This window comes from Zosterops lateralis (assembly GCF_965231275.1).
Source record: "Zosterops lateralis genome assembly, chromosome: 6".
Classification (NCBI taxonomy): Eukaryota; Metazoa; Chordata; class Aves; order Passeriformes; family Zosteropidae; genus Zosterops; species Zosterops lateralis.
Window position 1 is genome coordinate 3,859,255 of NC_139761.1, and position 25,504 is coordinate 3,884,758.

General features: G+C 41.0%; 1 protein-coding gene across 3 annotated transcripts in view; it reads left to right on the plus strand.

Annotated features, from left to right (window-relative positions):
* The window catches only part of PELI2 (pellino E3 ubiquitin protein ligase family member 2), a 64,814-nt gene that overhangs the window by 23,187 nt on the left and 16,123 nt on the right, over nucleotides 1-25,504 (plus strand). Inside the window, exons 2-4 of one of the 3 annotated variants that reach the window (XM_083863727.1) lie at nucleotides 1-130; nucleotides 13,229-13,291; nucleotides 18,288-18,365. In XM_083863727.1, coding sequence (XP_083719853.1) covers nucleotides 1-130; nucleotides 13,229-13,291; nucleotides 18,288-18,365 — 271 coding nt within the window. The remainder of the gene's footprint in view (nucleotides 131-13,228; nucleotides 13,292-18,287; nucleotides 18,366-25,504) is intronic. The other 2 variants (XM_083863728.1, XM_083863729.1) reach the window with 2 other exon arrangements.

The window sequence follows — 25,504 nt, forward strand, 5'->3', positions numbered from 1 at the left end:
GTATAATGGATCCCTCCCTAATGGTGACCGGGGCCGCAGGAAAAGCAGATTTGCCCTTTATAAACGATCCAAGGCCAGTGGAGTTAAACCCAGCACTGTTCACGTCATCTCCACCCCTCAAGCATCAAAGGTATGTGACACTGGGCAAATCCTGGGTTTTGATGGTCCTGAGTGGAGAATAACTCAGGTATTGCTGCTGGTTTACCTTGCTGCCAGTTCATTCTGTGCTTGTAGGATGCTTTTGTTTAATGAAGAGGCTGCAGTGGATTTGCTTTCTGGGGTCTGTAGCTGTAATCCAGTTACTTGTTTAAAATAGTCTGTAAACTCAGGTATGAGATAACCTGCCCTTTCTGCCCCTGTTCAGACAGCTGGCTGTCAGTGCTGACTGTTTTATCTGAGCCATAGAGGGGATAAAAACACAAAAAGTATTTTAATTTCTTTCTCAACTAGAGTGATATTTTTTTCCTCTTCAGGAAGATAACTGACATGCTATAAAAAATGTTCTGATCCCTTTGGGCCTTTGATTTTTCTCGCTAATATGGAAAATGTACAAATTTTTACCTGAAGTTTAGTGTGGGTGAAGGAGGAAAAGCAGCAAAGTTAATGTATTAACATAGTAACATATTAATGTATAGGAGTGTCCAGGTTGGAATTCTGGTGGTGGATTCTATTTCAGGATGCAAAAGGTCTTCCAATCTCTCTTCTCAAAGCCTTTTTCTTAGAAGCAAGAAGTGAGCAGAGTTTATGCTGAACTGGAGGGGGAGTTGAGTGGTGGCACTGACACAAGAGGATGATTTGTATGAAATGTACCTCACTGAAATATCTCTTGGGACAGAGAGAGAGAATTTACACCGTGCTCAGAAATGTGTTGTCTGACTTGGACCAAGAGAGGAATGTTGTTTAATACATTGTATGGGATTTTTTTTCTTTTCTGGTACACACCATACACAGTATATGCCCAAACTTATCAAAATACACAATATCAGAGCTTGTTCTCTTTGAACATTGTGTAGGGCTTGCTTGCTGCAGATAAATGTGGAGCCTTTTGGATTAAAAGTTACAGTAAATATTTTTCAGTGCTTCTGTTATCAAAATAAAAGCTTTTGTGAGTTAAATCTTCCTGATGAAATCAACTTTCAGAACAGACCTGTAGTACATGTTGGTAATTCTGGTTTGCTGCTTAAAATGCAACAAATGGGGAAAAAAATGTGTTTTACATAGTGAATGAAAATATGCACATGTTCTCACTGGATGATCTTAAGCATTTAAACTACAGATAGTATTTCAGCATTTGAGTTGTAAAATATTTAAACACCTGGCAGACACCACAAGGAATCTGGTTAATGTTCATCTGTGGTGTTATTGTAGTGCAGATAAAATATGTGAGCTGTACAAATTAGTGCCCTTATAAAGATAGCAGAGGATCTGGGACATTAAAGCCTTTCCTCTGAGCCGAGGATTTGGGTAGATGTGTCAAGCTGGATGTGTTTTGCACTTTCTCTGAACCCTTAGGAAAGAGCTTTTGTGTATTTGTGCTGCTGTCTGGGGCAGGGCTGGTGGATGTGTGCCAGAACAGTGGTGCAGTGGCTCTCTGAGTGCTCTTTCCATGCACAGGAAGGACACTTACATTTTAGAGATGCTGTCAGCAGCTTTTCTCACATCTTAGGCACCAGAGCTTGAATTGTTTTACTGAGAATGGTTTCTGCCTGTGACTTGTGTAAATGACTGAAGAAACATGGGCTAATAAAGAGCAAACTGCCTAGTTCTTAGAAAATAATGGGCAACTTGACCTCAGAAGTTTAGTTGTGCTCTCAGTCTTTCAGTCTTGTATTTAAGAAAGATAAGGCAGCAGAAACCTGAGCTACATAGGATATTAACAAATTTCCTCCCTTCACATCCTTCATTTTAACTTTTCAGGTACCAATTTTCTGTTTTGCTCTTCTTGTCTGTCACTGTAAACTGAATCTGTAAGTAAAAAGACAAGTGTTGTGAGTCCTGATGGTTTTTGGGTGGTGGATTTAGCAGAGGTGGGAGAAGCCCTGGCTGCCTGCATTGGTTTTGTCTCTGACAAACAGAGGCTTGAATAAGGTGCATGGCTGGTTTTGTGCTGATTGCATTAATGCAGCAGCTCAAGAACTGTAGCTGTCACCAATTTCAAGTTGGTGTGGCAGGCTGAGCACTGCAATAGATGGTGAGAGGATGCTTGTCATGTTCCATTGTCCCTGCTGTGCAGGTGTCAAGGACAGCTGGAGTAGCAATGGCTTCAGTAGTAAATTTAGCTGAGCTAATTGCATATGAATCACTGCCTTTTGTTTTTTCCACTAAGCGCTTGTTTTTTGCCACTCTGCCTTCTGAGGTGCTGAAGAAAATTCAGAAATGTTTGGCCTTCTGTTGGTATGTGGGTGTATTTGGGGGAAAAGCAGTGCATAGGGTAGTAAGGCTCAGGTTTTTTCAGAGTTGTTGTCATTGTTAAAATACAGAGGCATTTCTTCAACATTGTGCACTGGACTTTAAAACCTATTTTATTAACTCTGTGCTCTTAGGCACCATTCAGTAAATTTTGTGGTGTCCCCTATTTGACAAAAATCAGATCATTGGAAATGGACTTTTCCCAGCATTGTCAAAATTGGTTTTACTGTAAGAAGGAGCTTAAAACTCTTCTGCTGTCCTAAGCTTGTCTGTGTGGACATGTCTGGGGTAGGGTTTGGGGAATTGGGGACTGTGTGTCTTTGTGAACTGAGTATGGATCTTTCTCAAGATTTTAATAATCCCCTTTGCTGAATTAGAGGGTTTCTTTCAAAATCTTCACATCACAGGAGAGGCCATTCCTTGCCTCTTGACCTGGGTCTCATGATGAAGACAAAGGTTTATCAGTCATGATAACAGAATTTGTGAAAACCTTCCTCTGACTACCAGAGGTCTAAGTTTGCTGTTGGCTCATCAGAGCATAGTTAGGGTTGGTGATTTTTATTTTCAAGCTACTGGAGCTGTTTAACAAAGTCAGTTAACATCAGTTGTAATGTTTATTTCATTTAGTTGAGTTGTGTTAACTGTTGTTTTCATACACAATATTTAATGCTGTGAAACTCCAGTCAGTGTCTGCTGGTGTCTGAAATAATTAGAGGGTTTACTTGGGCAGAAATTTTCCAGTAAGTGCTGAACTTCAGGTGAGAGTGGGATAAAAGGTTGTCTTTAGAATAATCACCTGGGAATGATGGGATGCTGAATTGGACTTCAATGGATTTGGGGAGGAATAGGGAAGGTTTTCATAAGATTTTTTGTGGGTTTTTTTGTATTTTGGGGGTTTGTGACTTTTTTTTGGTTGGAGATAATTTGAGTCTAACAGGGAAAGAGGTGTCTGACTGGAAACAGAACTGGCTTAATGTCATTGTGGAATAATATTTGAGGACAGTATGTTTTTCTTACAGATCTTAAGCAGATCAATAATATGCTGTTGAAATAAAACTGTATGATCCCAATTCCTACAAAACATGGATGTTCCTGTTCCAGTCCACATCCAGTCTCTTGATTCAGTGGATCACTAGGTTAACACTTTGCCCTGGCACAGATGAATCTTCACTCCTCATTGCTCCTCTCCATGACCATCCCTGGCTTCTTGCTGGATGTTGTTAGTTGGGATTCTTTTTGTGGAACAGTGGCAGAGAATTCCCTCAGTCCCATATGAGAGGGGTGCTGGCATTATTAACACTGAGATTAGAGAATCTTGGAATCCCCCATGACTTTGGCTCTGCTAACATTTGGATTTCTCTATTGGCTTCTGAGGCTTCAGAATTATTTCCATGGGTATGAAGTTTAGAGAAATGAAAAAGGGGCTTCATGTACATTTGAATTACTTGAAGTATGGCATTAGGAAGCAGGAATGGTTGACAGTAGCCCTCCAGGATTCTTTACTCTGGAAACATGACTGAATTCCCTCGTTACAGTGTGGATGGTAATTGAGACTTTCCAAAGTATCAAGTCAGTGGGCAAGAGAAAATAACTGCTGAGCACTGGAAGTATTCCTTTTTAACAAGGGAATGTTGTGCTTTGCTAAGTGATTGCATGTGTAACAGTGACTCCAGAAAAGATTTTTAAATGCCTTTTGGGTTGCTGAAGACTTGAAAAACCACACCTCTAATACCTTTTTATGGTGGTGTGTCTTGGTATTTATTATGTCTGTCTTTCTTAGGATCAAAGTTTCCCTTTGGTAACCTGTGGTAGATAAAGGCAACCTATTTTCTCCCCTATGAAATTACCATTTCAAGCTGACTGAGGAAGATCTCTCTGACTTCCAAGTCCAATTACCTGCCGAGTTGGCTTCTGCTTGGTGCTATCACAACAGCAGCTTGGATAGTCACTGGCTGGGTTCCTGCAGCTCTAATCAAGTTTCCTGCTGCTGCTGGAGGAGAGCAGAACGCAGCCATACGAATAATTATTAGGTCGGGGAGAGAGCTGCGATTTGTGCTTTGAGTGACGAGAGAAAATGAAAGTATAGGATTCTTGTGATGAGTTATCTGCTGTAGATATTGCATCTGCTTTGACGTACTTTGAATTTGGGAGGAAAAAGGCCACAAATCCTTTTGGCACTGACAGCTTTTTGGTGTTTGTTCTGAATGAGAGCTATAGAGCTCAGCTGCTGTCAGGAGGATGCTGTGTCTGTCAGTGGCTTCTCTCTTTCCTGTTGGGCTTATTTATGGTCTAATCAGTTCATGGAGCACTAATTTGTTCTGAAGTAACTTAATCGTGTAGGTGTCTCGAGAGCCCCGGCTTGTGCAGAGGCAGCTTTTTCTTGGCTCATCAGACTGAGTCTGCCTGAATAATAGTTTCTTTGGTGTAATGTCCTTTTCTTCTATTAAATGAGCATCATCTTAACGTGCTGACTCCCTAGCCCTGTGCCCTTGCAAAGAGCAGGGAATGGTTAGGCAGGAGAAAGGAGAAAATGGTTACACCAATTTCACTGGTGGGTCTGAATAAATAACAACCCTTACTTGGTTTGAGACCCTCCCTCTTGAGCTTTTGGGTCCTATTGAGCAGAATGCATGTCAAAGGTTTTGGAAAATCATTTTATAGTGTTTTCTAACAAAACCCAGATGTGTAGTGAAGGAAGGGGAATTAAAAATTGCTGAGGTCTACAACAATTATTTTTTTATGACTTAACGTTGCTTTTTGTTTTCCTGCTCTCCCTTTAGAGGATTAAAAAAAAGATCAAAAAATGCTTTCCTTGTAAACTCTCTTTAAACTACATCTGCTCTAAATCAATATTTTAGAGCAGATTCTACTTGAATGTGGTGCCCTTTGAAAGCAGAGGAAGATGCAGTGATCACCAGGCCTGGTGTCAAGAAACTTGGGAACATTTCATTTCCCCGTACGCTTCCCCTTGGCTTCCCACAGGGAGCCAGGCTGTGGGAGCTCTGCTGTGCAGGATCTGTCACTTTGCAGCTTCCTTGACCATGTCAGAAATAACCTGGGGGGGAGGTTTGGGCTTGTGATAATGCAGAACCAGGGAAAGGAGAGGTTGTATCTCAGCTGAGGTTTAAATGCTGCAGTGGAAGGTCAGGCACTGCAAATCTTGCTGCCCATCGCAGAACATCCTCGGAATTTTATTTTTTTTTTGTGCCACGGGAAAAGCAATGAGTAGGATTTCTACTGGAGATGGCAGAGCCACTTGTTTCACTGGAAGATGAAAATTTCACAGCTTGAGCTTAATGCAGCATGACTTGTTTGAAACTGTCTTGTTCCAGTTTGACTGGTTCCCCTGTGCTTCCCCACTGTTCCCCAGAATTTAGAGTGGAAATTTTGGACCACCTGCTGTAGTGGTGAAGCTCTGTCCTGTTCTATATTTATTCTGTTAGGACTCTGAATTGGCTGGAATGAATGTGGTCTTAGAAGTGCATGTCTCCTGAGAGCTAGGCTGCTCTGAGCTTCCTAAAAATCAGGAAAACTCCTCAATCTGGTTTTAGATCAAATGAAGCTGATGAGTTGAGCACAGTATTTCTGCCTGTGTGGTGGTACTACTGCCTTTGGAGCTTGTTTGGGATAACTCACCCTGCAAGTTGGCGGTACTGAGGGAGATTCTCTGTAGAGTATTGAAGTGCTGTGGTGTTCCAGGTGTTTGGGCTGTGCTGGAGCACAGTTGGGAACAACCTGATGACTGCAGGGGCTTGTGTACAAATATTAGAGCCTGGGACTGTCAGCATCTGAAATATGGGAATCCCTCTGCTCTATATAGATTGTTTCTGCTCAAAAGAAATTGCCATGGCTAGGGGAACGTGGCAGCTGGTGATGGATATTCTTTTCCTGTAATCTTGAACTAATGTCCAAAAGAAATTGTCTTAAATGGATGGAACGTTGTGTTTTGGAAGAGTCAAGTAGTGTGTACTCAGTCAGAGAGTGTGGAATTGCTCTCCTGGAACAGGGGAGTTGGAACTGCATCAAAGAGGAGATGAGACTTCTCTCTGCTCCAAGGTTTTGTTGAGGGGGGCAGTTATTTTGAAAACACAGAAAGCAATTGAAGCATCGTGGGCCAACAGTAACTTTTCAAAGAAACAAACAGCTGCTACTCCTGTTTTACAAATTAGAAAATACTTGTTTTCCAGAGTGCTTAGAGATTTTGTTGGTGGAAAGAACAAAATGTAAATATTTCTCTTTTTGGGAGTCTCTTATGACTCCATCTGTAAAATGAGCAATGTTATCTGTTTGCCAAGGGAAGAACTAAGAGGGGTGACTCTCTTGTGACATTCACAGATTCCTCTTTCCACTCTGTAGGTCTCTTGTCTGAGACATGTTTATGCTTTCTTTAAATGTGGATTTACTTTGTTTTGAGATCCTGCTGGTTTGCTCCTATTCACCACCAAAGACCTCAGAAATATTTTAGGAGAAAACAGGGAGTATTTATCCTGATAATCTCCTTTGAAGGGATGTATCCCCAGCAAAGTGCTTGTGGTGATGCTTCATTGGCTGGATGCTCTGAGCTCTTCAGCTCTGCATGCAGAGATTCTCTGGCAGTCATAAAGCAATTCAGAATTCTTCAGCACTGTGGCTTTGCTTCTACAAGATCATTATAATTTTTTTTTAATCATCCCTGAGGTGTCCTTCCACGAAAACAAACGAGTCCAGCCACTGGACCTACATCAGTGACTGTGTTCTGTACAGACTTGCCTTGAAATTCTGCATGTCTCTTGTCCACAGTGATCCTGCCAGTTCTTCAGGAAGTTCTGGACTCTGCAGATGCCTGCTGTGAGATAATGTTTGTGGTTATCTATACTTTGGCCTTCTAATTTCAGTAGCAGCAGATGCCTATCACTTTGACTTGAGGAAGCTCATTAGAGGCCCAGCACTGCCAGCTTGCTCTGTTGTTCAGTGCTCTCTTCCCCCAGCTCTGAGGGATCTCTGTTCCACTGAGCTCACCACAGCCAGGGAATGATGAATGCTTTTTTCTCTGCTTGTTGATACCAGCAGGCAGAGAGGGATATCACTCCCTGCCCACCTGAGAAACTCTGGCCTCTGAAATTTGTAATCCTGAGCACTGAGCTCAGAATTGCAAATTTCCTGGGAATCACTCTGGGGACTGTGGTGTGAGAACAAGGCCAGTGTCTGAGCAAGGATCTGTCTCAGACTGGGGTCATCCTGAACTGTTGCACTCATCCTTGGATGTTGACAACAACTACCACTTTTGTGGTCCCAGAGATTTTCCTGGGAACCTCTCCTGGTGTGTAAGTTTAAGATACTCAGAGACACTTCTCTTTCTCTTTTGCCCTAACCCAGGATAAGAAAAGGGGAAGCAAGTAAATGTTTGATTTCTGTGTATTTAGTTTTCTTTCATGAAGCTCATGTGGCCAAAGAAACTCTGCTCCAGGTCCTGTAGATGCTCAAGTGTGTTTCTCCTCCCAGACTTCACAACTGATTGAAGGTTTAGATGACAAACCATCCCAGTTCGCAGCTTGGATAACTCTTGTGTCTAAAACAATTCTGTTCAGCATTGGTTAGGGGTATTCTTGACTAGGGGAATCTGAAAACTATATGGAACTTCCCTGATGAGATAAACCACATTACTTGCAATGCAAATTTCTGGGTTTTATTGCTAACCTCAAATGCCAGAGAAGTTTAACTGAAGAGATGCTTTGTTTTGTAGTATCAGATGACCTCTGAAAATCAGGACTTTGTGGAACCAGAACATGCACATTTACACCTTGGATGAGCAGGGAATTTCTGAACCTGCAACAGCTTCTTGTTCTCCAGCTCTTTGGGAAATTCTGTGGAAGCTGTTTTTTGGGTACTGAGTTACAGCCTCTGAGAATCAGAGCTTCTGTTCCCTTCCCCAGACAGTGCTCGTCCTACCAGTGCTGTTGTTGAAGCTTTATTTCAGCTGAATGAGTCCAGAATTCTAGAAGAGGTAATTAAAGAGATCATATGGTTCAGAGAAAGCTGAGGGAGAGGTGCTTCTTTGTACTTGAGGTTTTTAGAGAGTTTGTGAGTGTTATTAAAGCAAAATGTCTTCTGTACTGCAGAAATACAAAGAAACTGGTGTGAATGATCAAAAAACCCTTCAGCAGTGATGGGCTGATTTCTGTAGTTTGTGCCTTTGAGGCACTGGACTTTATACATACAGGCCTTACTAGTTTAGGGTTTTCTGCAGAGGTTTGGAGGGAATGTTGAATAGGACAGTGAGAGCAAATGCACAAATGTTGTAAGGGGATCTGAAAGAAATTTTGGGGAGGCTTTGTGGATTCCTTTTGCCTCATAGCCTTCCTCTAATGGCATTTACCATTATAAACTTTGGACAATAGGCTACAGTGTAAAATATGCAGAAGTTTTTCCTCCTCCCTGTTATCTCTACATTTGCATTTGGTTTTCCACACTTCTGTCTCTTCTTCAGCCCAGCGAAGAATCTTCCACTGCTGGAGGTCAGGAATGAGGCAGTGCCTTGGTGGTCCAGGTGGGAGGCAGGGAGGGACAAAGCTGACCTTGCTTCAGCCTTGGGCAGCTGCTCCCAGTTTGTTCCCAAAGAAAAGCTGGCCTTGGAAAGCTGGATTGCGAAACTTGGAAAAGCACATAAAGTGTTCTCCCTAACTGAGCCCTCCTCCTCCTCCTCCAAGCTTTCCCAAATCTTTGTTTGGTGTTTTGTCACAAAAATTGACTCTGTTGCTACTCGAGTGTAATAAATAAACTGCAGAAGTCAAAACAAAATGTTTGCAGTTTTGCTGGAGAGACAGCCTATGCTGAATGTCTTAAAATATGCCTGTGTTATGATCTTGCCTGTTACTGGGAACTCTCTAACTCTCGTTTCCTTGGTTAAAAATACCTTGGTTATTTAATGTTGTCTCTTGGTATCTTTGCACCATAGTAGCAAATGCTGCTGGGGTTGAAAGTGTCACTGTGCCATTATGTGATGCATATAAAAACAAGGCTGTTTCTGAGGAACCTTTTTTTTCATCTCCAGATGAAGATGTACTTGCTAAATGCAGAGGTAGGGCTCTGATTTTTCTCTGACTGCTGAGAAATTCTGTGTAGAAGCCCTCTGATTAAAATAGAGCCATAATGGTAAATAAAAATCTCTATGTGCATACCAAATACAGCCTTACAAGGGAGAACACCATCATCCAGTGTGGCACTGTGAATTCACTGAGGTTTTTCCAGGCTGAAGTAGTAATTGATTTTTACTTGGTGGCGCTGAGTTACCTCATTTACCCTTAAAAGCACTAAATGACTTTGAAAAAGGAGTATGGAGGCACCTTCCTCAGTCAAAGGCTTTGATGGCTTCAGATACATCTGTGGAAAGGAGAATATTTTGAAATTTAACAACTGATACTTCTGCCTCAGGTTGGACTGGGGCTGCACAAGTGCTGAGAGGTGATAGTTGCCTCAACAAGTGGATGTGAGAGTGTCCATGGAGCTGTAATCCATCCTGATCCAGTGTTTACCAGGTGGTGTTGGCTGCAGCATGGATGGTGGAGCAGTAATGTGAACTGGATGATCTCTGATACCCCAAGAGTCTTGCTCCCAGCTCAGGAGTAAGTCCTGCCTAGATTTGTTCTGAATGAGGCACTTTGCATCAGGTAAAACCCCACAACGATGCTCAAGGAACAGCAATGCAGACAATCCTTCCTGAAAGCAATGTCAGGGTCATGGAGGCTGAGATGGAGCCTGTGCTGGAGCATTTGCTCTGTGGGAAGATGCTGAAGGCAGGGCTGAGCAGGGTCAGAGGAGTCTCAGCTGAGCAGCACGTGCTGGTTTAGAGCACAAGGATTTGCTCAAGGCTCCAGCGGCTCAGATGTGTCCACAAGGTCATACCAATTTTGGTATCTTAGTTGCTGATACAACCCGGGCTGAAGGTCACTCCAGAAGGAACTGTAGCCAGTTTGTGTTCATGGGATGTTTGACAACTTGGGAGCCTCATGTCATCCATTGTCCTTCAGTCATTTTGCTGCCAAAGCCTTGAGTGTCTGCAGAGTCATTTTCTGAACTCCTGCCAAGATTCTTTGTTTTGAAGTCAAGGAAGCTGTCTTCAAGGAAATGTCATATCCAGAATCATTTGTTAATTGTGCACAAATGGTGCTGCACAGGCTGTCTTCTAGCAGTACTTTCCCAGCTTTCACTTGCCCACTTGTGAAATGTGCTGTTAGCACCAGTAGAAGTTCATAAATCTCAGATATAATCTGTGTATTTAATCAGCCTGTCCAGTGTTCCAGGATTATCTCAGCCTTGTGTATCTCAGGCTTGATTAACAGGAAGGAGAGAGCACTTAGGACACTTGTTACAGGTACATGATGTCTCCTTGTTATCACTTATATAACTTTTTCTTTCCTGTTGTGTATCAATGTGTATTTGAAGAACAGTGAAGATAAAAAAGTAGATTTTCTTCAAAACAGAAATCCTCCTCATTCAAAAGTTATGTACTCATGGTCTCAAGACTGGTGAATGCTTGCACATTTATTTGCAATGACGGTTTGCTGTTTATGTACTTTCTTTATTTTGTTTTTCTTTTCCTTTGTTTGTTTGTTTATGCATTGATCTAGAGACCCTGTTCCTCTTATTACTGAAATAGATGAGCAGTGTTAAAGAAGACATACAAACTCTTGGGAGGGGGAATGCAATTTACAATTATAATTCTTTCTCACAGAGCTTTCACTCCTTTTAAATCTATTTATTTAGTGCCTGCTAACTATACCCATGATGATGATGATGATTGAATTGTTTTTTCATGCTGGCTCGTGGAGACTTGAAGTGGATTAAGATTCTCCTTTGGAATTCACTGAGATAACTTTGTCAACAGCAAGAAATTGCACGCAAAGTGAAAAGGCCATGAATGTGCTGAATGTTTTGGCATCATCAGTGCTGTATTAATCTAATTTCTGATTGTGCCTCGCTGTACTAGATCTCTGTAGAAGTTTCTTATACCCAGAGTATGTTTGGTTCTACGTTGGGGGAAAACACCTTGCCTTGAAAATAGGGGTTGTGGTTATATGAAAGTGCTTTTGGCAGAAACTGAGATTAATACCTGTCTGAGGCAGGTTGTGTCTCCTTGTCAAGTGGCAATGGGTTGGTTGTCTGTGTAAACAGTGAGATTTGCTCTCTGATGTGGTGTTCTTACTGCAGAAGTGTTGGGCTGGGACTTAATTCCAACTTCACCAGGATTTTAAAGCATCAAAAATTGGGACTGAAGGGGTTGAATTGAACTCTTTGATAATTGACATACAGAATCTGGCTGTGATGTAGTTGTGGAAGGGTGTCGAGTATGAACTTTTTATGAGAGGATGACATTTACTGTGGAAATAAACTGATACAGAAGCTTGTGCTTTGTCTTCTTCCCCTTATACATCACCTCCTGTGTGTCTTATAAATGCAGACTTAATACAGAGTGTAAAGAAGAAATTGATTTCATGAACTGGTTTGTAAACCTGGGTTAAAGTCCTGCTGTTATTTTCCTTCCCATCAAACCTCCTCTCTCCTATTTCTTGCCACTGAAGTGTCCTGTGCTGCTCCTCTGCTCTTTTTGCCTGGGAAGTGAGGGACACCAGGAGTCTACACGTTGGTTTTTGCTTTTTCTGGTTGGTCTAGCAGTGAGATGCCTTTGAGCTTTTTAGGAAAACACAGCTGAACATTTTCTTTTTGGAAAGAAAAATGTTAAAACTGTACTCATGGGGCTTTAAAAGAGAATTTTCCTTCTCGTTTTGCATTTAATATATAAAACATGTATACACTGTGCTTAGCACTCACTACTGGTGTAGAGCCTTGCTCCTACTGGAATACACATAAAGTAAAAACAGTCTGGTATGTTCAGGAACTGTGAGATTTGATGTGTCCCAGTTTTCATTTGTAACAATCACACTTGCCCCGTGCTGGTTTGTCACTCCATGTTGGTAATAGTCTGATTTTATTTCTTGGGCTGGTTAAATGAGAACCTTGTTTTTGCCACAGTGAGTTTCTTTGCTGGTCTCTGAACACAGATTGCAGCAGTGCACTGATGGAATGGAGGGGATGCATTGACAGGATATTCCATATATTGTTATATCCAGAAAAGATTTTTAATAATCTAAAAATGTAGAGCTACAAATTCATCTCTTCATCATTTGTTTTAAATGCCTGTGTTCATGAAAGTCGTTCAGAGCCCTGATGGTTCTGGCTTGAGTCCTAAAATCTTCATTGACTCCTAGGTTTGAATTCTCATGAATAAACAGATCTTAACTTTGTAAAGCAGGAAATGGTGGGTTTTTGTTGCATTGCTGTTTGTTCAGGTTTCTGTGAGGGGAAATCCTGGCCTAAGAGACATGATTCTGTAATTAGAGTATTAGTTACACCTCTTTCAGCTTTACTGAAAATCAGTACTTTTCACGCTTTCCTAAGTGAGATGCACAGAGACAAGCACTAAAAATTACACCTTACACATCAAACTCTTCCGCTGTCTTGGTATTTTCCTTGGTGCTGAGGCCTTTTGCTGCTGAAGGGAAAAGTGTAGGATACATACTGTTCTTTCCTAGCTTTCATTCCCTCAAAACTATTATTATTTTCCTTGGAAGCCAGTCTGAGCACAAAGTGTCAGTCATGGATCTGCGTGTCTGGTGGCACAACACTGATGTGTCATCTCCCAGTGTCACAAATAAAACGAATCTTTCCAGGTCAGCATAGAATTTCAGCTCATTTCTCCCGGAGTGTTTGCATTGGAGAAGCCTCATAGTAACAACTCAGCTTTTTTTTTATTATTATTATTTTTTTTTTTCTTTTCCTTCAGGAGGAATGTCAGCCTTTTGTTGTTACAACTCCAGAGCATTGTTCTTTTCCGAGTGCCTTCCCCGTAAGTGCCGCGTGGGTTTTTTTTTTTTTTGTTGTTTGTTTTTATTCTCACTAAAAATAAAAATCTTGAATTAATTTGCGAAACAGTGTTTGAACTTCCTACCAGAAGTTTAGTCAGGTTGATGTGCAGTGAGACAAAGCTGCAATTATCTCTGTCTTTGTAATCCCGAGGGGCTTCATTACAGCGGCTCCTCTCTCCCCGCTGCCGTGTCCCAGCAAGGTGAAGTTCAGGATTCAACAGACACAACAAATTATTATTTTCTGTGTCTGTGTAGCGTTTCATCCCTGCTGATGGAACATTTAACTAGGGGTTTGTTTTGGGTTTTTTCTTTTTTTTATTGCTGTTGTTGTAGTAACAAGAGAATCTGTGCAGGTTCAGACCAACCTTGTAATATCGAACCCGACTTGTTTGATAGTGATGTGGCAAAAGTATCGACAGTTCTGCTGCATCAGCTCCTCCACTGCTCTCAGCCAAAGACAGGGACACTTCCACAGCCCCAAAACGGCTTTAAACTGCTCCAGTTCTAATATTGCTTAATGCAATTTGACAGGCACGTAATGCTCTAACTCCTAAAGCCTCACGCTCTAACAACAATTTCATGATGGACTAGTGTGGGTTTAAGGAGGCTTTCCTGAAGTCTTAGATTTGCTGAGCCAACCCCCAGGGCAAGTACTTAATGCTTCAGACCCTCCAGACTGTTAGTTACACTTCAGAGTAATATTCCCTTCTTCAGGTAGTGCTTTGTCTTTTCATAACACTTAAACTTCCTTTAATTTGAAAATTTTAGCTATCAAAGCTGAGGCTTGAGTGGCAGCACAAAACTAATGAGGATACATTTGGTTACAGACACAAAAACATACATTTATACTTCTCCACTGCAGAAAATGGCCTCTGTTGCCCACCTGTTGTTTCAAGACCCTTTAAATAATTTTTAAACAAATAAATGCTCTTTTTTTTGCTTAAATGTTTAAGTAGGACATAGTTCTTTTTTCATAGTGATATCTTTGCCAGCATTTAAGTATTGAGTGCAAGTCAGGAGAACTGAATAGGTTATTCATGCATTTATAACTCCTTGTTAAGGGAATGTCTATAATATTTTGAAAAGAATGTACTTAAGTAGCTACCTGCAATTCACAGTGCTCTGTGCCTGGAAAGTGAGCTTTAGCCATTGTTCAATATTTATTTTTAGAAGTTGTGGTAATGTGGAGAGAGGTATAATCAAAATATTTTACTTTAAAAGGGTATGTCAATATATAGATTTGGCAGGATGCAAATCTTGGCTTTCTCAGATGCCCTCAGCAAGGAGAGGGGGAAACAAGACCAGTGAGAATTAAATGCTCTGGTGTTGTGCATTATTTTGCTGCATTTCAATGGGAGATGGATTTTATGTGAGGGATGACCCCAACCTTCTGCAGGTGGGGTTTGTCATTGGGGTTGAAGACAAGGTAGAGTACCCAGGTGAAGGGTCTGTGGTCAGTGTAGTGAGCAGCAAATGGGAGAGAAATTCATTTAGCTGATTCTAGTCCCAAGAATTCCTTACTTGCCTACATAATAATGTGAGGAATCTGACATTTCTGTGACTTGCTGAGTGTAAATGAGATGTTGGGATAATAAAAGACACTTTGAGAAAGTGGACGAGGACACAGTAATGAGGAATTCTAAATGATTTATCCTCATGTTCATGAGGGAGGGATCAGTTCCTCATCCATTTGGGTTAGATTGGATCCCTTTTGTGTAATGAGTTTGCTGGGAGCAGGAGAGAGAGCCTGGCTGTGCCTTTCCCAAAGGAAGGTGGGCATGGCAAAGCCTGCACTGCACCTCCCTGCTGCCTTTTCATCCCTCTGCACACTTTTATTCTCTATATTTGGGGAAAACAGCAGGGATCTGTTCACTGCAGGGTTATAAGGTGAGTCCTGGTTTATTGAGGACTTCCTAGAAATACCATTTTCTAAATGAGTGTGTTCCCAAGGATCCTAAGTGGCTAAAGAGAGAGGAAGAGAGCACCTGCTGGCTCAGTAATTGATTGCTGGAGTGAGAACAGTGGGGAATTCCTGAAAAGCTTTAATGGTCCTCTAAGAGCTGGAAAAGGGATAAGGAGGGACCAGAAACATGTGCAGGATGGGAATAAGGCACCACTGAACATTGGTATGAAAAGTCAAAAAGAGAGAAATGGAAAGGAGCTTTAGGTGATATTATCTTCACTGTTATCAGCTGGCTATTAATTAATTTAAATCCCAGTAAATTATTTGTGAAATGGAAATTCCTGAGCTGGTTACTAATGGGATTCCATAGTAGTAAGCAATTTTCCAGCATTAAATGCATCACATGAAAGAAAACCTTTGAAAAACAAACAAAGAATAGCAAACTCCATAAATTTCATTGGACAAAATCAGTATCAGTTCAAGTGTCAGAAGTGTAAATAAAACAAAACAGCTGCATGGAGTTGTCTGGATGTCTTGGTGATAAAGGTTTCTAAAAAAAACCACATTAGTTTAAATTAACTATAACCAAAATACTAGCAAAGTGAAATATTTGGAGGATTTCAGTAAGGCCTGTAGCTGTTGCAGCAGGGACTGTGCCTTGGAAACAAGAATTGTCTCCAGTTGGTAAAAATGTAATGGATTTCTGGACCGAGATGAGCAGGGAATTGTGGAATTGAGCAGCCTGTGTTGATGAGGCTGCTTTATCCAATACAGATCTGCTGTCAAGTGTTCAGAAAGATTCTGAAATGCTGGAGAGGATTCAAACAGGAGTAGCAGAAGTGATTTGAAGGAGGGAATGGAGAGACTTTGCCTGGTATAGCAGCAAATGAAAACTGGCAGCTTAAATGAGCTGTTCCACAAGTTACTCACCACAACTACCCAGGAAACCCTGGCAGAAAGTGCCTCACCAATTTGATTCTGAACACCAGCAACTGCCTAGGAATTTTTACATGCTGCTGTATGAAAACTGATTGCTTTCAGGAAATCTGGCTTGCTTTTAATTTGGTATATTGTACATTTCATTGATGAAATCAAATTAGCATAAAGCATATTTTAGTCAAATGTGATGCACTTAAACCAATATGGGAGGACAACAGGATGACTTTGGAAAAGAGCTGGTTTGGGGGAAATTTAACCTGATTAAGTAATTCTGTTTTAAAATCTAAATTGTAAGAGAGAAAATAATTAGCGTGCAGAAGTATTTGGTTATTCTGAAGCAGGTGTTCACTGTTGTCTTTAGGGTCTGAGTGCAGGGTGAGGTGAGTTGTATCCCAGTAGCTGCAGGGTTTTGAAAATGATGGAAAATGTTCCTGTGTGTTGTAGCAGTCACTGTGTGCAGTGTGTGGCTGTTGTAAAAACAAATTAGGGCTGTTTGTGAGTAAATACCAAAATGGAGCTGCTTTTTTTTTTTTTTGTGTAGAAAATTATGATGCTTTTAGTGAAAGTCTCTGTGTACATAATGTGGGGGGGAAAAACAGACCTGGGAAGCATTAGTGTGGGAAGATTAAAGGAGGATCCCATCTTTAGAGCCCATATGTGATTTGGAGCTCCAGCTCTGTCTGCAGAGACATCAGGGTGCAGGGAAAGGGGATGAGAGCCCTGAGCCTTGATGGATGCAGGGAAAACCCTCACAGCTCTCAGAGCCTTTTGTTCCTGGTGCTTCATTAGGCAAAGCAGATGTGAGATTTAAGGGATTACTTGCTACTCTTACAGAGGCTCAACAACAAAATCCAATACCAAAAGGCCTCAGACTCGAGTTTATATTTCATCTGGGGAATTGTAAATTTGGAATGAAACTGTATAAAGTGTAAAATGTAGTTTATAATCAACCACAAATTTCGGTTTATGGCTTGTGTGCCATCATTTTAAATCTTTGTTATCCACACTCCCTGACCTGACTTCACAGTCAGAGGGCAAATCTCCTGAGTGCAAATAATTTTACATCAGTTGCCACATACAGAAATGAAAAGGTCAAAATGAGATACTGTGATAAAAGGTGTTCTGAATTACCTATTACCTGTAATAGCTGTATTAATAATAATGGTAGAGGTTGAGAGAGCAGGATGGGTTAATGTAGCTGAATAAAACACCTTTTAGGTGGGAAATATTTTCTGCACATTACCTTGGTTGTTAAAGAATACATGCCATTATCCCAGAGATTTAATAAAACATTGGAGGGTCAATGCAAAAATGAATGTTTTGATAGGACAAGATAGACTGAGACAGTTGGAAGTCGTGCTGCAGGTGAGGAGTGCATTCACTTATTGAGTCACTCCAACCTTCCCTTTCTTTTCCTTTCCTTCAATGTTTATAGAACCCAGGAGAGGTTTGGCTGCAGTTTTCTGAAAGGAATTCTTTAAGTAAAGCCAACTCTTTGTGTACAATTTGTATGTAAAAAGAATTTTTGTGTTGGCACTGCACTCTGTGGTCTGCATTTCTTCACCATTGCTGTGCTATTAAGTTCTTGTTTTTAAGGATCAGTGAATCTGTACCAGCTTGCTGGGTGGTTGTTAGAAAAAATGGGGTGTTTTTTTCAGTTATAATTATATTAAATGGGAATTTGAATATACTCTTCATTTATATTGACTTTGAAGAGATTATCTTTTTGGATTTCCATTTATTATATTTGCTCTAAAAATATGTAAGCTCTTAATTTATTTTTTTTTAATCTGGCATTTGATCTGGATTGCCGTTTTCATCTGTTGTCTTTAATTAGGCTTCCTGCTGGGTTTTGTAGCTTTACAGTCCATACCTTGTGAAAGAATCAATTGATTTCAGTGCAGATTCCCACGGTTACTATTCTTAAATTGCTTTCTTAGCTCAGCAGAGTGTGGTGGCAGAGTTCTTGCAATTTGATCTTCATAGCCACTGCTGTTTATATTTAAAAAAAAAAAAAAAAAAAAGACTACTCATGATTTTTCTACAGCCTGCATTAGATGATTTGATAATTTATTTGTAGGCAGTGTTTGCTCCAAGGAGTCACTAGAGCTGCTTCTTAATTCACTCACCCACAGCTGACTTCACTGCCAGTTACAGAGTGTCTTGGAGCTTCCTCTGGACACCAGCCAAGTATTCCAGAAGTGCGCAGGAATGTGAGTAACATTGCACCCAAAACTTGGGGTTTCAGTGGTTTTAATTCTATATATAGAGATGCATATTATATATCATGTGTAGAATGACTCATGTAACAACTGTCATTGGATATTTAGTCAAGAGGATGTAAAGGGCAGCAGGTAAGTCTTGGAGGTAAAAGTTGATGCAGAGGAAAAGGGCAGGTAAGTCTGGAGATGAAGGTAGGTGCAGAGGAAAGGGACAGTGGAAATGATTTAGATAATTCTGGGATTTATGGGACAGCTCTCTGGAAAGTCAAAATGGGGTTTTCGGCAAAGGGTTGCAGAAGGGAAACTTTTTTTCTTCTTATCTCCAGCATAAAAATGATGGGTGAGTAAGCAGTGATCTGTTGAGCTGTGTGTGAAATGTGTAATGGTTGTTCCAAGTCCTGCTCTCAGTAAACCTGTAAAATTGTGGGTAGTGGAGTGGTTTGGAACATGTCAAATACTGCTCTTAAAGCTCTCAGAGATATGTCTGTGAATTTATGATTTTTTTCTTAAATTAAGCAATAATACTGAACAACACATTTATCACTTTTATTATTATGGACAGCCTGATAGTGCTTTGTGCTAAATACCCTTCACTGTCATGAGATTGGGATTCAAAGCTGTGCCAGGAGAAGAATCAACACACCAAAGATTTGCCTCCCTGTGGAAACCTAGCTTAAACAACAGATTTAAGAAATCAAGTAGTTTAAGACACCAGATTAAAATCGTGCCTTAAATCAGTTAATACTGGGAAACACAATTAATTTTTATGTAAAGAACTTCTACCCGGGCATGCTGAGGGGGGAAAAAAGGGTCCTCGAAGTGCTTTTTACTATATGCAATTTCATAAACCTGTTCCCCACATAAATGTGGGCTGCTTTATCCTAGGAAGCACTGCATATTCTATAACCCTAATTAAAACTCTGCCTTATTTGCACAGTGGGCCTGCTAAGTGCATTGTGTCATTATTTAAGACTGTTACTCAGTGTTTGTTTCATTCAATATAAAGCCCCCAATCCCACCTACCACTTGGGTATTGTGTTTCTCATAGAAATAGTGACATATCCCATAATTTTGCTCCTGCAACTCTATTCTTGTGCTCTACCTCTTTATTTTTAAATTAAAACATAAAGAATAAAATAATTTTAAATATTATAATCTTTCTGTCTCTGTGTGTGTGTTCAGATAATTTTACTAAAGGTACATCTGGGGGAAAAAAGTGTTAATATGGGATGGAGTTGAGCAGAGCTTCTGAGACAGCCTGTTTTGGAGAGGGGCAAAGCAGGTCATATCAGTGGTAAAATCATGTTGTGTGAAGTGCAGAGCTTCTGATGAGCTGTTCTCTTATCTGACATTACATATGAATAGAAAGCAAGCTGCCTGTAAAGCTTGCTTTAAATTTTAATAAACTGCAGAAAAGATAAGTGGTAATTTCCTGATGTGGATGCATCTAGTACAGCCTGCTAAACCCAAATTCCAGGATCATAAATTTTAAAACAAATCTTTGTGGCTTGAATTTTTAAGCTGGCATGATAGATTCAAATTTTAGGGAAATAAATTTGCCTTCCTCTCCTCTGTCTGTATCAATCTTACTGACAAACGACAGAAGATTCGAATTTGAGAACACAATGAAAATAACAGGAACAGAGAGCAATAGAGGCGACTAATCCTCTAATTACTTTCTCTGAACACTGGGAATTGGGCTGCAGAATATCCTTCAGTACAATCTAGAGTAAGCTAAATTTATTCCATTCCAAAGCTGTAAAGGGAGGGATTTTGCTACCGACTCAGAATAGTAATGGGCTGTGGTGGTCTTTATCTGATGGCAGCCAAGCAGATGTGGCTGCTCTGTCAAACGCCTGTCGACAGATTGGAATTTTCCTGGCTCTTAATTGCCCTGTGCTGGCCCTTTCACACCCTGGGGTTTGAAATGTAACTAAACAATTCCGTGATTTTTATAAATAATGGGGCAGAGCCCTCTGTCTGGGCATGGGGGCTGAGGATGTGGCACATTTACAACAGTGACTGTTTGTGTTGGACTCTCCTATAAAAGTTCTCTTTGGCTCCACATTGATATCAAAGCTGTTTAGTGGCAGACATGACCTGTATTTTGGCTCAAGTGCTCTCAGCCAGTTCTTTTGTGCTTGCTTTGCTCAGTAGTGTGCTGTTGATATTGAAATTTTCCCCAGCTCCTTTTTCCACACTGAAGTTCAGTAAATACACAAAAATGCTGGAGTTAAATGTGTGGCTTTGAGCTGAACCTCCCTGTACTGGTGTTGATTGTATTTTGTGAACCTGACTGATATCTTGGACACTGAAAGTTCTGGAGTAACAACCCAGGGACAAAACATTCTGGGATAAATGAATCCTAAATTTGGTTGTAAGCACTTTGTTGTGCTTCTGGTGAGTGGCTGAGAATGGGATTTGCTTTCTCACTGTCTTTCTCAATTTGCAAGATGGAGAGGCAGTACTGGTCCCACATCCTCCCAGAGCTGTGACACCTCCTGGCTGCAGAGATGCTCTTTTTTTTTTTTTTTTTTTTTTTTCTCTCCCTTGGATAATTTAGAAAGGTTTGGGAATCAGGGCCAGCCTTGTTTTCGGTTTTGCACAGATTCAGAGACAGCACCAGAGGGGTTTACAGTCACTTATGTTTTGAAATGAGCTTGGCAGCTGCACATGTGGAGAGAGAGAGGAAAGCTCTTTGCTTCCCACTTGTTAGCAGCTTGATTTTTCAACTCCTGTGCAGCACGTAAATCAGGATTTAATTCTGACTGTCGTTTAATGTATTATCTTGTTGACTTAAATCACTTAAGTAGCTCAGTTAAACACAGTTCAGAGCGTGTGTGTGTGTGTTTTAAATACACTAAGTTGTGTAAGGAATGTGAGTAAGCTCTGAACTTTGTCCAGGAAGATGCTTGGTCGTGTGTATAAATGAGAACTGGAAAGGTTACAAACACTGTGTTCACTGTGCACTTGTAGGGCTAAAGAAACCCAAAGTGATATTTTTCCACATGCAAGATGTGGGCTATTAACTTGTGTTAGTGAACTGAGAGGAGGCAGATCCTACAGATTTACCTGTCTTGTGCCTTCTGCCTCAGAAATCTCTTGCAGTAAGGATGCTCTGCTTGAAACTCTGTATGTGGGCTTAACATACTTTTGCCAAGAGCTACTGTCAAGTTTGCCCAACTTGGTTCAAGCACCAGTTGAACTCTTCTAGAGGATTTTTTTTATTATTGAAAGTCTCCACGGAGTAAATTGCCACAAAGTCCAGATTGCCATGGCTTGTTACAGTTCCTGTAGCAATCCCAGACCAGTAAAAAAGGACCTGATTGATTTTGTGTTTGTTCTGTCAGAGTGCCTTCTATCAGGACAATATTCCATAGTGTGATTTCTAGAAAGCAGCTTCTGTCCCCTGATGGGCTCTATAAAATGTAACTGTTTTCTAGAAGCACTGAGTGGCTTTTTGGCAAGAAGAATTTGCCTTTTTTTTTCCCCCTCTCGAGAGAGTTTTGTGCAGCTGCTTAACAGGTCTGTTAAGGTAACTGTCTGGAGAGTCTTTGGCTGTCTTAATGTAAAACTGACTCGTGTCAGATGCGGTTTCTGGGAGCTGTGGAATGATCTGCAGCTTCTCCTGGTGTTATTATGTCTCTACTTTGGCAGGCAGGCCCAGCTTGGTGCTCAGGGGTGCTTTGATTCACAGAACCATTCACTGCTGATGAGCTGAGTGTACAAATCTTTCAGGCTGTGTATTGATAGAGGCCCTTGAGGGGACATTATCACTATATTTTGTTTTTGTCTGGCTTTTAGTTAAAGATTCTAATTTGTGGCTATTTTGTGTGCTTGGCATACCCAAATACATGAGTGTAGCCAGGCATCTGCTGCTTTTGTTCCTGATGTGTATAAATGAATTGTAGACTGTTGGCACCAGAGTGTTCAGTTACAAACACTGTTGCATCCTTCTCTAATTACTGATATTTTTGTGGGTGTGTCAAGAGTTTTGGGGATGTGATCCAGCTGCAGTGACAGAATCATGTTTATGCCTTCATGTTTCAATCTGTAGGCTTCTAGTCTTCCTGGAGAAATCCTAGTCTTAGGGAATTAATGCCAGAAGTTTTGGGGTCAGAAGTTTTGCTTTCCAGAAGGTCACACATGATGGAAAGTCTCACTGGTGTTCAAAAAATGATCTTAATAATTTGATTGTAATCTGTATTGACAGGAATATGAAAATGTAACCTGTAATACAATAGGGGATCCCCATATAGTCTGTAGTGATCAGTTAAGACAATGAAAAGAAAATCCCTGCTGGAGTAAATAAGTAGTGGGGACGTTTTTAAAAGTATGGATAATTTATTGTTGACTGCAAATATTAAAGCAAAACTTCCAAAAATATGCATGTGGCAGTCTGATAGAACAACATTTAAGGTCTCGTTTCAAACAGGTGAAATTCTGCATAGGAAGTGATAAACAGAGATGTCTCCTGAGGTTCTCAGGAGGTGAAATGTGTCCTCAACACAGGATTCCCAGCAGGCAGCTCTAAAGCAGCTGTGATGGAAAGTGTCACAGCACTGTGCAGGCTCTGACGTGTCCAGAGGAGCATTCTGGATTTTGGGAAGGATGTGATTTATGCTTTGGGTAGTTGATGCATCTGACACTGCTGCAGCTTGGTGTGATGCCTCTGAGCTGGCTCTGGGTCTGGTTTCTTTGGGGGAGGAAATTCAGCAGACTGACTAAAGAAGGAAAAACAGATAATTTCAAAGATGGATGATAGATCACTCGTAATATAATGTTACTGACCATGGACAGGAGAAAATGGAAGGAGAGAAAAAAGATCTTAAGGGCTGGAAAAGTGAAAAGGTGAGAATGGGAGGAAAATGATTCATAGGTTGGTTCTGTGAAGTTTTGGTTCACAACCACCAAAAGTTGGTGATTTACAAAGCAACTCCTGAGCTACTGTGTCATAAAGTCGGTGTGTGTTGGTAGAAACTTTGAGCTGCTTTTACTTATTAAGGGGAACAACTGGGCTTGCAGAGCTGGTCAGGAACCCTAGGAATGAGGTGGGACTCTGGTCTGGTCAGTGGCTGCAAAGATGATGGTTTGGACCCCTAACTTGAATCTGTGCAATTTCACCAACACCCCCTGTGCATTTTGAAGATGTTTTGAATACTCCCTTTGGTTTGAGGAGTAACCTACTCCACATTCTTCTGAAAAGCAGAGTGCAGCCAAGTGTCTTATCAGCCCTGACATAGCTTTACAGTAGCTTATCTAGGAAAACTTTTACCTTTCTGCCTCCTTCCTTCCTTGCTTGCACTACCCACCAGAGAATCAGGGAATGGCAGGTTTTAATGCTGCCCCTCTAGAGAGGGTGCTGTGTGTGGCATTGGCTGGCTGTCTAAAACAACACAGATTTCAGCAAATGCAGAAAATGGTTTAACATCTGCCTGTTGAGTTGATAAATGGTGAAGTGCTCGAGTGGCAACACACAGCCCCACATGTGCACTCGGAGCAGATGGCTTTGATGTGTGCTCAGACAAATGTGCTGTCCCTTCTGCCCCCTCCAACCTCAGCAGGAAAAGGGTGCATAAAACAAACCTGGGAGTGCTTCAAAAGCCGCAGAAACGTGAAGTGTAAATAAACCCCACTGTGCTGACTTTGTTCCTGTGTAGTCACTGAGCGCTGAGTTTTGGGGAGGTGATGTGCATTCAGTAAATTGAAATCAGGGGTGGGTGACCTGTTATTTGCATGCTTCAACTCGTTCATTGTGACAGGGGTTGCCGACAGTGACACACGTAGGTCCTTTCAAAGTGACAAAATTTAATTTCTTTATGGTGCTACGTTTCCTTCCCTACATGCAGTTACTGGCCCTTGGTCTTTTTTTGGCTGTTTCCTAACACTCATTTCGTTGTCAAGAGAATATTGACAGCTGAAATATTAAGAGACAGACAAGGTGTTAACATTGGTATTTCAAAAATGACTGCAATAGATGTTGTTGCAGCTGCAATGTTTAGACGGAAAGGGAAAATCCTGGAAGAATGGGCTTGTGTGGAGCTGTGCAGGAAGCAGATGCAGAGTTAAAAGAGCTGGGCCAGTGGTTCTGGTTGATAGAGATATTTCAGCCTCTTCTACACCACATGAAACCCTTAAGTTTTCCATAATAGTGTGTCTTTCTTTGCAGAAGGCTATAGGAAAATTACAGTACATCTATAATAGCTGTATCAGTAGGCAGAGGTCAGTGTAAATTTATTGAAATGCTGTGTTAGAGAAGCAATAATTCTGGGCAATTACTTTTAGGTTTGAGACGGAGTAAAATGGCAAACAGTCTTTAGCTAATGTTCTGTGAATTGGCATTTGTCTTAATCCTCTGGGAAACTTCCCAAGTGGTGGACACACTTTTCTGATGTGGGCAGAATATCAGTGGCTCATGCTCATAAGCTTTTATTACGTTTTCTTACGATAACTCAGAGTCTGCTGGCTCTGGCAGTCAATCTGTCCAAAAATCCAGTGGAAATGGGATGTGTTCTTTGCTTTTGAAGGCTTCCTTCCTTGCTGGCTAAAGCTCCCTTTTAAGTTGCAAGATCTTTTGTCTGACATCCCTGAGTGTTTCTTGTGTTCTCTTTTTATGAAAGCAATGGAAGGCCGGCAGCCAAGTCTGAAAGCATTTAACTCATGAAGGCTCTGCTGTCATTAATTTTAAACACGTCACCGCGGTGTCGGTCAGCTCGACTACCAACAAAGAAAACTAAAGTGTTCCCATAAATCATTTTATTGTCCTAATCCAACCTAATTAACTAAACTAAAACTCCTGTTCTGATGAAGCAGCCCTTCCTGTGAGACATCTGCCTCTTTCTTAATGGATTTTAGCTTTTATTTCTGCTGCAGTGCACAGCAGTTGGTGACCGTAATAACGTTAAGTCCCTCTTGCCATCTTTGGGGAGCTCACCTGGCACAAGGGAATGGTTAATTTTAAATTTCAAAATGCAGACATAGATATTTTTTCTTTTTCATTACTTGGAAATATGGTTTGCAAGCCAGGAGGAAGCAATAAAATCTCTATTTCTAGAAGTGGATTAGACTTGTTCCCTGCAAGCTTTGCAAGCAGCAGCCTAAAGGCTCTGAGAATTTTGGGATCTGCTTCT